Source organism: Trichechus manatus, unplaced genomic scaffold, assembly GCF_000243295.1.
Source record: "Trichechus manatus latirostris isolate Lorelei unplaced genomic scaffold, TriManLat1.0 scaffold00004, whole genome shotgun sequence".
In the NCBI taxonomy this organism is placed as follows: Eukaryota; Metazoa; Chordata; class Mammalia; order Sirenia; family Trichechidae; genus Trichechus; species Trichechus manatus.
This window is the reverse complement of record NW_004443940.1, coordinates 35783355-35800213: the sequence shown is the minus strand read 5'-3', so window position 1 is coordinate 35800213 and position 16859 is coordinate 35783355. Positions and strand designations below refer to the sequence as shown.

The 16859-nt window shown below is 42.9% G+C and overlaps 1 protein-coding gene across 1 annotated transcript in view; it reads right to left on the bottom strand.

Annotated features, from left to right (window-relative positions):
* Positions 1-537: 537 nt before the first annotated feature.
* The window catches only part of ACOXL (acyl-CoA oxidase like), a 284238-nt gene continuing 267916 nt past the window's right edge, over positions 538-16859 (bottom strand). Inside the window, 2 exon segments of the mRNA XM_023732378.1 lie at positions 538-924; positions 10932-11041. Coding sequence (XP_023588146.1) covers positions 720-924; positions 10932-11041 — 315 coding nt within the window. The 3' untranslated portion in view covers positions 538-719.

Genomic DNA, 16859 nt, shown 5'->3' with positions numbered 1-16859 from the left:
ATATGCCTAATGTACCTTTTTTCCCCCCAGAGAAGAATGCATGGATTATACATATAGAACAATGGATTTTCGATTTCAATAAGGACAGAAAATTATTCTACTCACCAACTCCCATGGCAGCCACATGATGCTTGTGGTGGAATTCTAAAGGACATATGGAGGCTGACAGGAGCATCCCAGACTCCAAATGACGCTTGTGGTGGAATTCTAAAGACGACGTAAAGGAGGCTGACAGGAGCATCCAGGCCTCCACATGACACTTATGATGGAATTCTAAAGGAAGATATAAAGGAGGCTGACAGGAGCATCCGGGCCTCCACATGACGCTTGTGGTGGAATTCTAAAGATGATGTAAAGGAGGCTGACAGGAGCATCCAGGCCTCTACATGACACTTATGATGGAATCCTAAAGGAAGATATAAAGGAGGCTGACAAGAGCATCCGGGCCTCCACATGACGCTTGTGGTAGAATTCCAAAGGAAGATATAAAGGAGGCTGACAGGAGCATCCAGGCCTCCACATGATGCTTGTGGTGGAATTCTAAAGGAAGATATAAAGCAGGCTGACAGGAGCATCCGGGCCTCCACATGATGCTTGTGGTGGAATTCTAAAGGACGACGTAAAGAAGGCTGACAGTAGCATCTGGGCCTCCAAAGCAGGCAGTGCTGTCATCATGCAAAATGGCCTCTGGGACCCCAGCCATTTCCAGAAGGTTGTAACTAACCTGAATCTCTTCTACTACATTTAATGGATACTAACAAAAATATGAGAATATGCCTTAAACACATATATGTAACACAATGTATTTTTACCTTGTCATAAATCCTGGCCACCAAGCCCCGCTGAAGAACCCTTTCGCGAAAATTAACTGCTTTCAACAGGAAGGCGAGTTTACCGACTGAGTCCACGTCGGATGCCAGAAAACTGAAGGAAAAGCACAGTGATCATCATTATTTTGGCCTCACAAAAGAGTTTCATTTGAAAGAAAGACGTTTGTTTGTTGTTTTCAAAAAGAATTTTCTTCCAATTCAGTGACATTAATCACGTTCACCATGTTGTTCAACCATCACCACTACCCATCTGCAATTTTTTACATCGCCCTTAACAAAAGCTCAGCATCCCCCAAGCAATGAGTCTCCTTTTCCCCCTCTCTCCCACCCATGCTTGGTAACCACTAATAAACTTAGGTCTTTAGACACTTGCCTATTCTAAATATGTTACATATGTATTTACCATAATTAAAAAAAAAAACCTGAAGAAAAAAAAAGAATGTTCTTCCAATAGAAAAGTGGTATAAGTATACGTCATCTCCTCCCCGTCTCACACCTGTTGTGTGCGTACATCTCTTCAGTGTTTTGCTGATAATGCCTGGCTCTTGTCTGTTCTACGTGGTTGGCCTTGTGAGATGGAGATTCTTTGGTTTCCTGTGTTTTCCATTTACTATTTTATGAGTAGTTTTCAATATTTTACTTAGCTTTTCTTCATTAGCATCTATATAATTCCCATCAAGTGGTTTATAATAATTAATCATTGTTGGACACTTATTATAAATATTGTTTGAATTGAATATTAATAATCGAATACATCTGTCACTAAGTATTTGTCAAAGAATAATATTTATTAAATACATTATATATCAGGAACTTTGCTAAGTACTTTCCATCAATGATTTAATAATCTCAATAATTCTGTAACGTAGATACTATAATTATCCCAACTTACAGTTCAAGAAACCGAACCTCAGCCAAGATTTAGTCATTTGCCCAAATACACACAGGCAGAACATGGTAAATCTCGGGTTTTGTCTTAGAGTACACCAGTACTTAAGGGAAAAAGAGCCCGTGGCAGGGGGGTGGGGGGGGCAGTGAGAAGGAGGGACAAGCACAGGGGTAGTGGGCCACAGAGATGAGACTTTCTTCAGCAGGTAGGAATTTCCATCATCCCTATTTGGCAGATGAGAAAACAGAGGCACACAGTAGTTAAGGGACTTACGCACAGACTCCAATCATACAAATCTCCCTCCAACTCCCACATGCTATCTATCATGCTACTCTGTCTTTTGTGCTAATTTTGCCTCTCATGAAACTTCTGTCTTTAGAATCTAATAAATAGTTGTGATGGTTAATTTTACATGTCAAATTGTCTAGGCTATGGTGCCCAGTTGTTTGCTCAAACACTAGTCCAGATGATGTTAGGAAATAGTTACACGTGATTACATCAGCTGGTCTCAATTAAAGCAGATTACCCTTCATAACCTGGGTAGGCCTTACCCAATCAGTTGAAGGCTTTAAGAGCAAAAAGGGAGCATCCCTAGGGTGTGTTCTGCCTCCAGAATATAAATAGATTTTTCCAGAACTCTCTCCGTCTTCACTCTTTCCATCCCCTGACCTATAGATTTTGGGACACACGGCTGCAAGATTCTCCAGCCTGTTGTCCGACCTACAGAATCTGGACTTGCCAGCCAATGATCTCTTTAAAGTGTTGAAAAGCAGAGCTATCACCTTGAAGACTAAGGTGCACCTGACCCAAGCCATGGTGTTTTCAATTGCCTCATATACATGTGAAAGCTGGATGACGAATAAGGAAGATCGAAGAAGAATTGACATCTTTGAATTGCGGTGTTGGAGAAGAATACTGAATATACCACGGACTGCGAGAAGAACAAACAAATCTGTCTTAGAAGAAGTACAACCAGAATGCTCCTTAGAAGTGAGGATGGCGAGACTGCATCTCACATACTTTGGACATGTTATCAGGAGGGATCAGTCCCTGGAGAAGGACATCATGCCTGGTAAAGTAGAGGGTCAGTGAAAAAGAGGAAGATCCTCAATGAGATGGATTGACACAGTGGCTGCAACAATGGGCTCAAGCATAACAACGGTTGTGAGGATGGCGCAGGACCCGGCAGTGTTTCATTCTGTGGTACGTGAGGTTGCTATGAGTCAGAACAGACTTGAGGGCACCTAACAACAACAAAGCCCTCCACAACTGCACGAGCTGATTTCCTAACACCTCTCTCTCTGTGTTTCTCCAGAGAACCCTGACTAAGACAACAGCCGAGGGGTTAATACACACTTAGGGTTTCCAGTAGTGCAGCCACCCTTTGCTCTCCACCCCCATGTCCTGGGGAAATAAGTTATTCTAAGACCCAAATTAGTGGGATTCCTATTAATTCCTATTAATTAAAATTAAAAGCACACAAGTAGGCACTGTTGTTTAATCAGAGGCCAAGAGAGAAACTGAAGAAGCAACTGACAGAGTGCTTTTCGGAATGCCATGTGCTGGATTAACACCTGTCCTTGTATTGGACAGAGAAGATGGGAGGTCAGTGAATATTCACGTGCCAATTACCAGGCCATTTAATCACACTGATGTTACTCTGAATCTGGTTTTAGAGAGTTGAGTTTCTGCCTCAGACGATTTAACAAAGAAATTTGTTGAGAAATTTAACTTTGTGAAGAAAGTTAAGAACTTGCCTATTTTACCGAAAAGTATGTTTTAGTCATCCCAGGGACTGTCCCTGTGAAACCTGGAAACTGTGAGTGTTGTTATGGGAAGCCACCTTTCTTGGACGTTTGTGATAGATGTTTGTTCACCTGAGGCAATGAACTGCCTGGGCTCCAGGAAGGAGTTCCACCACCAGCCCTGAGATGATCCACGTGTGAACCACAACCTCACCGATGCAGCTCTAGAACTCGTGCAAAGCAGGAGACAGTGCCAACTCTCAACATCGGAACATCGCTGTGTTTGTTACCATAAGACCGATACGACTCTAACTTAAATAAATTTTAGATTAAATTCAAATGCACATCATTGGTTGCCAGAGAAATACAAATGCAAACCAGAATGAGGCTGCACTATACCTTCACCAGAATGACTAAGATGAAACATACTGACAACACCAAGTGCCAACAAGGCTGTGGAGCAACCAGAACTTTCATACTTGTTGATGGGAGTGTGAAGTAGTAAAACCTCCTTGGAGAAAGTTCTCACAGTTTCTCATAAAGCTAAACAAACGCATACCCTATGGCCCAGCAATTCCACTCCCACTATTTCCCTGAGAAACAAAAATATATGTTCACAAAAAAAGGATTGTATGAGAATGTCCATAGGAGTTCTATTCACGAGAGTGAAAAGCTGGAAACATCCCAGGTGTCTATCCATATATAAAGGAGCCCTGATGATGCACTGTTAAGTGCACGGCTGCTAACCAAAAGGTTGGGGGTTCAAACCCACCAACCTCTCTGCAGGAGAAAGATGTGACAGTCTGCTTCCGTAAAAATTACAGCCTTGGAAACCCTGTAGGGCAGTTCTACTCTGTCCTATAGAGTTGCTGAGAGTTGGAACTGACTCGATGGCAATGAGGTTTTTTTTTTTTAATCCATACATAGGAAAATAGAAAACAAATTACAGTATGCCCATAAAATAGAACGTATAGGGTCGCTATGAGTCGGAATCAACTCGACGGCAACGGGTACTCAGCAATACAAATGAATAAACTAATACACAAAACAACATGAATTAATCCAAAAAAAATTACGATAACTTAATAAATCCAGCCACAAAAGGGTACATACTGTATGGTTACACTTATATGAAATTCGACAGCTGGTAAAACCAATCTGTAGTGGGAAAAAAGTCAGAATAGTGGTATGCCTTGAGCAGTGGTGGCGGGATTGACTATGAAGGGGCGTGGGGGGAATTTCTGGAGTGATGGCGGACAACCTGTATCTTGTTCAGAGTTGGAATGACACAGGTGTATGTATTTTCAGAACCCAGTGAATGTACACTTAAGATTTGTGCATCTCACTGTATGTAAATACTGCATAAAAAAGAAATAAAACTAATGAAATACTTAACTGTAGTTAATCATGTTCATGCCGAAGTATTTAGAGAGAAGTGTGTTTATGTCTAAAGTGTACTTTGAAATTCATCAAAAAGGTAAAGTGAATTCATGGGTGTATTGAGGGATTGCTACACAGATAGATATGTGATAAGGCAAGCATAAACCAAAAAAAAAACCAAACTCGTTGCCTTCGAGTCGATTCCGACTCATAGTGATCCTATATGACAGAGTAGAACTGCCCCATAGGGTTTCTAAGGAGTGACTGGTAGTTTCCAACTGCCAACCTTTTGGTTAGCAGCTGAGCTCTTAACCACTGCGCCACCAGGGCTCCAAAGTAAGTACAGTAAAATATTAATGGCAGAATATAGATGGTGGGTATACACACGTTCACTGCAAAACTCTATCAACTCTGCTGAACATTTGAAAATTTTCATAATACCATATGGGAAAGCATTAAAATGCAACACAGATTCTCACCCTTCCTCAGCACGCACAGCTTCCTAGGGTATCTGGGCTGATGAGAGCAGCAGCGAGGGCTCCTGGCAGGCTGCCTTGGGGCGGGGTAAGTGAGGAGAGGCAGAACTCACTGGGACAAGAAAGGCAGAATGAGTTGTTTCCAAGTCAGATAACCCCCCTCTGAGGGCCACTTCCCTCAGCGCTCTCTGCCACCCCCTGCCCAACCTCACCTGGTCCCATGGAGCCTTTTCGAACCATGGCTGACTCCCCCAACATCCAAATGAGGGGCAGCCTCATGGTGAGCACACAATGGCCCCTACTTGGAGGGACTTCAGGGTACCAGAAGTTCTTGGCCCATCTTTCTTCAACTCCCCACCTGCTCAGATAGTTCTCTCGGGAGTTGTCAGTACAACTGCTGTCTGCCTTCTCCACTGGGGAGCCAGCTCCACGGTGGCCGACAGCCCACGGTAGGCGCCCCATCACCCATGCTGAGGAAAGCACCCAGCGCCCAGTGTCTGCTGAGGACTTGCTGGGTAAGAAAGGCTTCCTTTAACGTAAAAACCAGAGTAAGTGTGGTTTGGGGGCTTATGTGGGTAAACACAGACAGACTGATCAGTAAAGTCTAGATGGTCTGGATGTGTGTATGGTTTTTGAGGTTAATAACCGAGACAAAAATAAATGGACTGGAACTTTCCAAATATTTACCGTTGGAATACTGCCTTCAGCATATCTCAAATCTATTCTGGAAAATTTGCTCGAAATATAGATTTGCATATGGGTGACAGCCTGTCAGGCTTTCAAAATGATAGAAAGTCCTGCTTTCTTATCCAGAAGAGAAATAAAAGGGCAGATGATTTGCGGCCAGTTTAGTAGCAAGTTTCCTGAAAGGACGGAACTGATTCTGGTGGGAAGTCCACACTGGGCCCCTGCTCCCAGCAGTGACCTTGGGGTCCACAGCACTTCCCTAAAGCTGAGAAAGTGCTGCTCACTGAAGGGCCAGCAGGAGCTGCACGGCTGGTCCCGTCGCTTCCCTGGGGATGGACTGCTGAGCTCATTTGCTACTGCAGCTGCCTCCTTCAGAGAAGAGGCAACTGCTGGCTTCTCCTTCTTTCTCGGCTCTCCCTAACAACCCCAACAGATGAATAGCCAGGAAGCAAGGACCCTGGCGCTCCCTGCCTCGCACCCCGGCCCCAGCCTTGTCCACAGTTAAGCCATCGGCAGCAAGTTCTCCAGATGTTTCGGCCTCCTAAGCAAGAGGCTACTCTAGATTGGGCTACTGAGAAATGTTCATCACCCACCTGTCAACCCTCCAGCTACCCATGCTTCCACACCCCCTTCTCACACTCAGATCTGTTCATCAGTAACTGAATGAGTGCCACGTTCAGGCGTAGACCTGAGCTAGGCATTTTTAGTAGCAAACGTGTCCTCTCTATTTTCAACGTGTTCAGTGTCTCCTGTAGAGTCAAGGTTAAGACTCAGAGCCGAGGCTCTGGAGCCACCGCTCTGAGTTGTTATCTCACCCCTGAACTCGGTCTCCTCGCGCTAAAATGAGCGCTAGAGTAGAACCTACCTTAAAGGGTTGTTGTGAGGATAAAACGAGACAAGGCACACGGAGCATACAGAGTGGCGCTTGGCATTCAAAACGTGCTGAACACTTGTGGCTACTACCAGTTTTAGCACCATCCCTTTTTTTCCACGTCTTTGAATCCTTTAACTCTTTCAAAGCGCATCTCTTTTCAATCCTTTAAACCTTCAGCGTCAACTAGCTCAGCAGCATCAGGAAAATCCCGCTCATTTAAGGGCATTTGACAGTCCCTAGTCAACAGGAGGTGTGGCCCCTCGGAATCCGGGAGAAGATCTATCTCTGGTTCCTCGTGCTTCCACTACTGCCTCCCTCACCCCTCACGTGCCTTCAGCCCACGTGCGCTGAGATCCTTCTGCTGCCGAGCAACAGACCACTTCACAATCCTCACCCCTCCCCAAGACACTCCCTCACTCCATTCCACAGGTTCTCTCTGTAGACCTTACTGCTTTTCAGCATTCTGTCATCTGCATGTATACATGCCTATCTCCCAGCCTGGACTGGGTGTCCCTTGAGATCAAGCAGAATCAACTTCAAGATAAACATTATTAGGGATAGAAAGGATCATGTCATAAGGGTAAAAGAAAAAAAGGGTCAATTTATCGGGAAAATATAAGACCTACACGTTCATGGAAACAGGAGGAAGGAACTATAGGAAGAAACTGATGAACTCATCCTCAGAATGGCAAATTTCAACACACTTTCTCCATTACTAACAGGGCCAACAAGTAAAAATATGTTGTTGCTTTTGGTTGATGTCAAGTCAATTCCGACTCATGAACTGCTCCATGGGGTTTTCAAGGAGCAGCTGGTGGATTCAAACTGCTGACCTTTTGGTTAGCAGCCAAGCTCTTAACCACTGAGCCACAGGGCACCTTATTTATATTAGGAATAATTCAAATTCAGTAAATAAATTAATGCTATTAGGGGCCAAGATTTGCATGGCAAGAGAAAAGAAATGTAAATATAAAATAAAAGAAAGAAGAAAGCATAGTAAATGTTCAGTGTGATCTGAAAATATCAGTATGAACTCTAGATTTAGCAATAAATATCTTAGTTCTGTTCCCTGGGAAGGCCTAGAAGCAATGACACCCCAGTAACGATGAACACAGTTAAGACATAAATCTCGGTTTCTAAACACGATTCCTCATTGAAAGGCACCAGACCCCTCAGAGAGATGGATTCTAGGTCTGGGACAGGGAGAGCAAAATGTGAGCCGAGGATATCTTGTTGTGCCAGAAAGCAAAGACCAACGGTATTCTTTTTAAACGACGCTGGAGGGGCAGGTTGGAAGGCGCCCTCACTGGCCAAAGTTCAGGTTTAGCATCACAAAAAGAATCATAATAGTAAATACACATTATTACACAGCGAAACGAGAAAGAGCGAGAAGATAGAGGAAAAGGACATAAAAAGGTGAAGCCCTTCCTTACAGAAGAAGAAGAAAGACAGTATTGGCAAACAGCCATCAACAGATACTAAAACCACCGAGCGAACGGCTATGAAGAACAACACACTGTAAAAGTATCAAAGTGTCACCCCATAAGTTACGTTTTACTGACAAAGAGGAAAATGTACTTTTCCAATAGAGAAATCTAGGGGTCACCATCTTGACCAAGGTGTCAAACTTAGTGTCAGCAACAGGAGGACAACCCGATAGCATGCAACTGCTGATGGGATGGAACAGAAGCCCTCAATCTATCGCATTAAGATACAAAATGAGCAAAAAGAATAACAGCTGGAAAGAAAGAAAGAAAAATGCCACCATGTGTACATGCATTGTCTTCTATAGAGAAACCCCGCAGCATCTATGGACGCATCACCAGAAGAAAAATGTGTAAAGACAACTGCTTATATGACGTCTGTACAAAAGTTAACTGCATCTACAATAAACCAGGGACTACAAAAAGCGTATTTTAAACACACACATTTTACAGCAACCAAAATTATAAAGTGTCTAGTAACAAATCTATCAAAAAATGTACGAGTAGTTTGGAAACACTGGAAGACACTTAGAATATTAAAACCAAGAGGAAGAGTCAGTTTTATAAATACATCAATTTTCCTGAAAATCAATCTATAGATTTAATATGCTTTCAAAGAAAACTCCAGCAGGGGTTTTTTGTTTTGTTTTACTTGCGGAACTTGACAAACTGATTCTAAAATGTATATGGAAGGGCAAAGGACTCAGAACAGCCAACATAATTCTGAATATGTAAAAAGACTTATTATAAAGCTAGGGTAATTGTCAAGTATAGTGTTGGATCAAGGATATACAAACAGACCAGGAACAAAATTGACAGCCCATGAATGGACTCATGCATATATGGAAACTCAGTAAATGCCTGAGGAGGCATTGCAGACGACTAGAGAAGGAGAGTTAATTCAGTAAACGACTCGAGAAAACTGCCAGGTATGGGAAAACCTGACAATCCCTAAGGGAGAAAAAATGAAATGTGAGCCCTTCCTCACACCACAGACACAAATTTCCAATGGATTAAAGACTTAAAGGTGAAAAATGAAACCCTCAAACTGAAAAATCAGACTAGACAAGACACAGAAAGTGTTGACTGTAAAAGAAAAAATTGACAAATTCATTTCTAATTTAAGTATTTATGTTCACCAAAAGATACCAGAAAGAAAGTATAAGACAAGCCACAGATTTGGAGAAGGTAGTAGTAACATCTACAGTAATAAAAGATAAAGAATCACTAAATTAAGGGGGGGGGGACCATAGAAAAATTGGCAAAAGACATGAATGGGAATTTTACAGAAAATGAAATGCAAACGGTAAATAAACATGTGAACGTATGCTCGACCTTAATAGAAGTCAGGAAAATGCAGTTTAAAATCACAGTGAGATTTCACTGTTTTACATTAGATGACAGAAGACTGAATACCAAATTTTGGTGAGACCGTGGCTCCACAGGATACAAGCTGCTGGTGGGGGTGTAAATTTGTACGACCACTTTGAAAAATAATTTGGCACTATTTACTAAAGTTAAACACGGGCATACTCCACAAACAGTCATTCCTATCTAGGCAGCACAAGCCCCAGAGGCGTGTTTTTCAAACAACAGATTGCAAACTGACAGTGTCAGTAGTGATGGAAACAGTATCTCTCAATCTGAGTTACATCAAGCATGTCTGAAAGACCTGTAGAAACTCTTCTAAGTGTTCCCCAGAAAACACGTACAAGACCGTTCATAACCTTGTGCAAAATATCAAAAAACTGGACACAACTCAGATGCCTACTGACACTGGCGATTAGAATGAATAAATACATGGTGCATACGCACATAATGGAGCCCTGGTGGCGCTGGGGTTAAGAGCTCAGCTGCTAACCAAAACGTCAGCAGTTCAAATCCACCAGCTGCTCCTTGGAAATCCTATGGGGTCGCTAGGAGTCAGAATCAACTTGACAGCAACGGGTTTGGTTTTTTTGGTTTTGCACATAGTGGACTATTATGAGCAAAGAGATCAGCTCTTCAACTACAGGTAACAACTTGGATGACTCTTAGAAACAAAATGCTGAGCACAACAGGAAGTGAAGGCAACACACACGGCATGTCTCACTGAGAAAGCTTGAAGACGACACCAAGAAACCAACACCAACAACCAAAAGCATCGATCCGGAGCCACACTGCGTGGGTTCAAATCCCAGCGCTGCCACGCACCAGCCATGGTACCTGAGGCAAAACAGTGACCCTCTGCGCCTCAGCTCCCTCGTGTGTCCGACGGAAACAGTAACAGTATCTCTGCCTCACGGGGTTTTCCTGGGGATTAAAACTGTAAAGTCCTTGGAACAGTGAACATGGCAGGGACGGCGCAGGAGTTTCTAGAATAGAATCAGCAATGTTTTAGTTCTTAAATTGGGTGCATGGGCATTGATTTTGCATATATAATTCGTACATAGTTTCGTATGTATCCAATATTACTTAATAAAAAAATTCAAACAAGAGTAAGCTGTGGCATGACAAGGCTCTAAAGCTCAGGCTCAGTGATAAGACACGGAAAGCCGGGGACAGTGACAACCTGAGCAATATGTACCTGGTTCTCAGCTTGTCCCCCATGGACTCAGTCCAGTTTTGAAGCAGGCCAAAAAGCAGTCTTTCTTCAGACTGTCTGGAATATTGAGCCAGCAGTTCCCGCACCACAACCTGTCACAGAGTTTATCACTGTCAGTCACTTCTCAAAAATGTGAAAACCTCATCCTTCCAGGAGCCTCAATTTCCCCATGGCAAATGTGTGGTGCTGGTCCCCCCAGTCTGAATCCCTCCCCCGTGGCCGACTTCCCTGACTGCTTACAGCTCTCTCTCCCACTGATGCTGGGATCAACCTCCAATGCTGGTCCTGGGACCAACTGACTTGAGTTGACACTTTAGCTGAAACCTCCTTGGCTGATGTGTTCTATCTCTGACGGTCTCTGGTCAGGTAGGCCCTTGAGGAAGACTATGAAAATACACACACGAAGCAATCTCCATTAATCCCCTCTCTTAGCAGCTTTACATTTATAATTTGGGGCTCAAATACTTCATGCTTTTCCAAGTTTGTCAAAAATTTCTCCTGGAGACAGAGGCCCAGCTGATGCCACAGCATGCGTGAGCCCAGGCTAGGGCAGCAGAAAAACAGGCAGTGTGCACCCAGTCCAAATTCTCGACTTACAGAATCATAAGCTAAGAAATGGTTGCTGTTTTCAGTCACAATAATGTTGATTCATCCTCATACAGCTAGCAATTTTAGAATACTTTCTTCTGTTTCATATATGTGAGTGTTTTATAGAAAATCTTAAATACCCTTTCAGTCAACAGGATGCATGTCATCTCGTGGAGGATTCTATTTATCTGTTTCCACCATCACCGACAGCTGCCAACTAGTCAACCTCGACTCGTGACGACCCCATGTGTGTGTCAGAGTAGAACTATGCTCCACAGGGCTGTCAAAGGCTGATTTTTTGGAAGCAGATCACCAGGCCTTTCTTCTGAGGCACTCTGGGTAGACTCAAACCTCCAACCTTTCAATCTGCAAGCAGCTGAGTGTGTTAACCATTTGCACTCCTCAGGGACTCCATTTATCTGTTTAATGGCTATATGATGCTCTTCTGTTTGGATAAATCATAGCTAATTCAACATTTTCATTCTGTTGGATATTTAGTTTGGTTCCAATTTTATACTATTATTAACAACCTTGATATCAATATAGTCAGACAAATAGCATTGTTGTTTTCTTGAATTATTACCTGAAAATAAATCCTACGAGGAGAGCCACCTTGCCTATGATGGGGTACTGGAAACTTGCTGGGGCATCTTTGCCTGGGTGAGCTCTATGGCATTGGTGACCAAGCCCTGCCTGCAATGCACAGGACAGTTCCAGTCTAGGAGGACTATGCCACATCCAACATCCTGCTGAATGCCATGTGGACAAACACATGTTGGCAACTATGAGGCCAGAGCCGACCTCAGTTAGAGCAAAGCTTTCTGGTTCTCCTTCTCCCAGGCCTATGGAATGACAACTCCCCTGCTCCCTTGAAGTCAGAGGTCACCATCGGATGTGTGGTGACACGTGACATGTAGGCTGGTGCATGAGTGACTCAGCCCTTCTCTCCTTTCCTGCTACCACGGCAACGTTCCTGGTTGTGACTGGTCCACCATAACCTGGGCCTCAGTGTGCACGTGAGGCTACCGGTCAGGAAGCATGTATACAGACGCAGGCACCATCAGAACTTCCTGTGGTTTTGTGTTTACCTACTACAAATTACTTTCCTTGCGTTTCTTGACATTACTTTATTTTCTTGATGTTTCATCTTGAATTCTTGAAATTCTGTCTCCAGATAGGTTATATTATCCATGATTTCATCTCAAGATAGTAAAAGAGGCATTATAAAATATTTATTATACAATGGAGAAATTAGGTCTGATGGCTTGAGAATCACTGTATTATGGGTCAAAGGACATAACTGCTTTACAAAATAAGTGTTCAAATCACAGACTGCCAGCAATGTATGAAAGAAAAACTGGGGAAATTAACTTTAACTAGAATCAGGATTAAAGTGATACACCAATCAAGTTAGTTCCACTGCCATGTCACTAGGAATAATCATTTTCTTGGTTTTGCTAAACCAAACCAAACTCATTGCCGTTGAGTCGATTCCGACTCATAGCGACCCTAGTCCATTAAATTTATGATGCTTTAACTCTCTCTCCCTATTGCTATCAAAGCAACATCATCCTAAGCATTAAAAAAAATCTCTGATTCCCACTCCTCCATAACTTTACCTTACTTTATTCTTCTTCATAACATTACTGCTACTTGATGGTATATCACATAATAACTTGTTTATTGGTTTATTGTCTTTCTGCTTCCTGGAACGTAAACACCTGCAGGACACAGCCGTTCATCACTTTATCACCAACAATGTATGATTGAGTCAGGAGCTAAGAACTGTTCTTGAATGAGTGAACGAACTCAGGAATTAATTACTTTCTGCTTTTTAATACCTCATCGTATATGTTCAATTCCTTAATCACTTCCTGTAACTTTTGTCACTGCTTCCACCACTGACTCTAACTATAATTAAAATTAAAGTGATATAATAATAATCAAGTGCAGTTGCTAAACTTAAGAGAAAAGATAGATAAACTGGGTCCTGGGTAATATCACAAAGACAGATTACTCATTCGGGGTCTTTGATCCCATTTCTTTCCTTTTTGTTCCTTGCTTTTGGCATCTTTGCTCCTTTTCTAGGTCATGAGACAAGAAAACATGACTTAAAAAAATGAGCTCATTTTCTGCTGTTGATACCCCCGAGAAGAAAGATGTAGCAACTGAAGCTGTCAGCGACCATGGGGTTTGGGCGGTGTGGTCTTCTAGATCCAGTATATTGTTTGATAAAACACCAGGGGAGGTATGAATGTGTAAGTCACCATCAAGACTGAGCATGCAGCAAAGATGTACCTTTCCCCCAATAGACAGGTTCCTGAATATGCTATATAATACATTATATGTGTGTATATATATACACATACACATATATAGGTATATATAATTTTTAAAAGCTTTATTTAAAAATAATTATGTTGTTGTTATTAGGTGGTGTCAAGTCAATTCCGACTCACGGTGACCCCATGTGGCAGAGCAGAACGGCCCCCCCAGGGTTTCCTAGTCTGGAATCTTTAAGAGAGCAGATCGTCAGGTCTTTCTCTCCTGAAGGTACTGGGTGGGTTCAAATCGCCAACCTTTCAGTTATCAGCCAAGTGCTTAACCATTGCACCACCAGGATCCTTAAAATAATTAGTCTCACAAGAAGTTGCAAAACAGTAGAGAGAGGTCCTGTGTAGATGTTACCTGGCTTCCTCCAAAAGTAAGGTTTTACATAACCAGAGTCATTATCAAAGCCAGGAAATTCAATCAAATTTTTATAAACTGAATGTTTTAACTGTAGTAGAGGCTTCATTATTTCAAATAAACATAGTAGTAGATCATTTTGTAAAATGAAATTTTTTTTGCAACACAAATTATTACACGCCTATCTAAATCTGGTGTTTTGAACACTCCTACCAGATTGTCTTAAGACAACTTACGTTGTTATTTCTGTCTAGGTGATAATGGGTGGTGTTTTTGTGGTTTTTAAAGGAAGGGCTATTTACACAGTGCTCTGTTTCTAATATGGATGCGCTTTATTTTCCTATACTACATATTTGATTAATTTCCAGTGACAGATTAATTTCCAGGGTTCACCTGTTCAGGAGACCCCTTCTTAAGAAAACTCTACGATGACCGAGCACTCAGAACGGCCATGCTCTTTTCTTTTAAAAAAGATCCTGAGGCGGGGCCAAGATGGCGCAGTAGTCAGACATTTCCGGTGGACCCTCTTACAACAAAGACCCAAAAAAACAAGTGAATTGATTATATGTGGCAATCTGGGAGCCCTGAACATCAAAGGCAGAGTTGAGGAACCGGACCGAGTGCCAGGGGGAGGGAGAGATGGTTCGGAAGCAGTGAGGAGTTGCCAGACCTGAACCCTTCGGGCCTGAGCAGCGCACGAGTGAGAGGTGAGGCACGCAAGGAGCAGTGCTTAGGAGGTGCGTTTTCCGCACTGGGAGAGACCCATTGCCAGAGTGTCTACACGGCCACCCAGAACCACTGAGAAGCAGCCTTGGATCAGAGAAAGATAAGTACTTGCATACGGCCTACCATGTGGATCAAAAACACCCTCCTTAGGGAAAAATCTCTCTCCCATTTACCTCCCCGCTCACTTCTCTGCAATGGGCCCTGGACTGGCTTCAGCAATTGCTGAGTCCCCTGGGCCAGAAGTAGAATCCATCACAAGCCCGGAGCCATTCTCCCTGTCTTGGAGCGTGAACAAATTAACAAAGAGGGGAAAAAATAAACTGCCGACTCCTCTAAGCCAGGAACCCAAGGTAGGCACAGCACCTTTGCCTAGGCACAGGCATAAGGGATGCACGGACTTTGAGAGCCTTTCCCCCTGTAGAGACTTGTGTGGGCCCATTTCAACAGTGGAGGCCCTCATTACTGCAGTACAACAGGGTATATACCGGAACTCTAACTTCAACTGTTTCAGCTGTGAAGTGGCAGGTTCTTGACATTTGACAATGCTCTCCCCACTTGACATTTGACACTGCTCTGCCGACATCAGGGGCCTGAGGACTGGTGGCTCTACCCATGCCACCTAGACACCTGCGATAGGGGCCCAAGAATAAGAGGTGCCCCCCAGTCCTTACAGCCAACAGCATTAGGTGCTCATAGTCCGGCTGCAAAACCCACCCACCTACGTGCTCTAGGGAACAGGGACATGCCTTCCTCCTGGACACTTGGGGGTGGCCGTCAGCCCCCTGCGTTGCTCAGAGTGTGTCCCCCTGCTGCAGCCAGATACCTGTGCCTACACCAATCACCCATGCATGTCTAGGACTGTAAGTGAGAGCCTACACACACAACTGGTGGCTACCTACCTGGGCACCTGAGCTGAATCCATACAGGAGGAGTGGGCAAACTCCTGAGCTCACATACCTAGTAACAGATCTAACCACCTAGTGACAGGACATTAGAGCTTCAAAGGTGCCAATAACCAAACTAGCTCATACGAGCAGCCTATTTGGGCATATCCTAATAAAACAAGAAGCTAGGACACAGTAAGCAAACATAAAATAAATAAAAATAGTAACTCATTGATGGCTCAGAGACAAGAGTCAATAACAAATCACATAAAGAGGCAATCCATGAAGGCTTCAGCAAGCTCCCAAAATACAGAATCTGGAAATTTTCCAGAGGAGGAAAATTTCTTGGAATTACTGGAGGCACAATACAAAGGATTATTATACAGAACTCTTCAAGAAATTAGGAAGGAAATTAAGCAAAATGCAGAACACACAATAGAGGAAATTAAAAAGATTAGAGAAGAGCGTAATGACAGATTTAACAGGCTGCAAGAATCCACAGAGAGACAGCAATCAGAAGTCCAAAAGATTAACAATAAAATTGCAGAACTAGACAACTCAATAGAAAGTCATAGGAGCAGAATTGAGGCAATGGAAGTCAGAATTAGTGAGACTGAAGATAAAGCATTTGACACCAACTTATTTGAGGAAAAACCAGATTAAAGAATTTTAAAAAATGAAGAAACCCTAAGAATTATGTGGGACTCTATCAAGAGGAATAACCTATGAGTGACTGGAGTACCAGAACAGGGGGGAATAACAGAAAATACAGAGAGAATTGTTGAAGATTTGTTGGCAAAAAACTTCCCTGATACCATGAAAGATGACAACATATCTATCCAAGATGCTCATCGAACCCCACAGAAGATAGATCCCAAAAGAAAGTCACCAAGACATATTATAATCAAACTTTCCAAAACCAAAGATAAAGAGAGAATTTTAAGAGCGGCTAGGGATAAACGAAAAGTCATCTACAAAGGACAGTCAATAAGAATAAGCTTGGACTACTCAGCAGAAACCATGC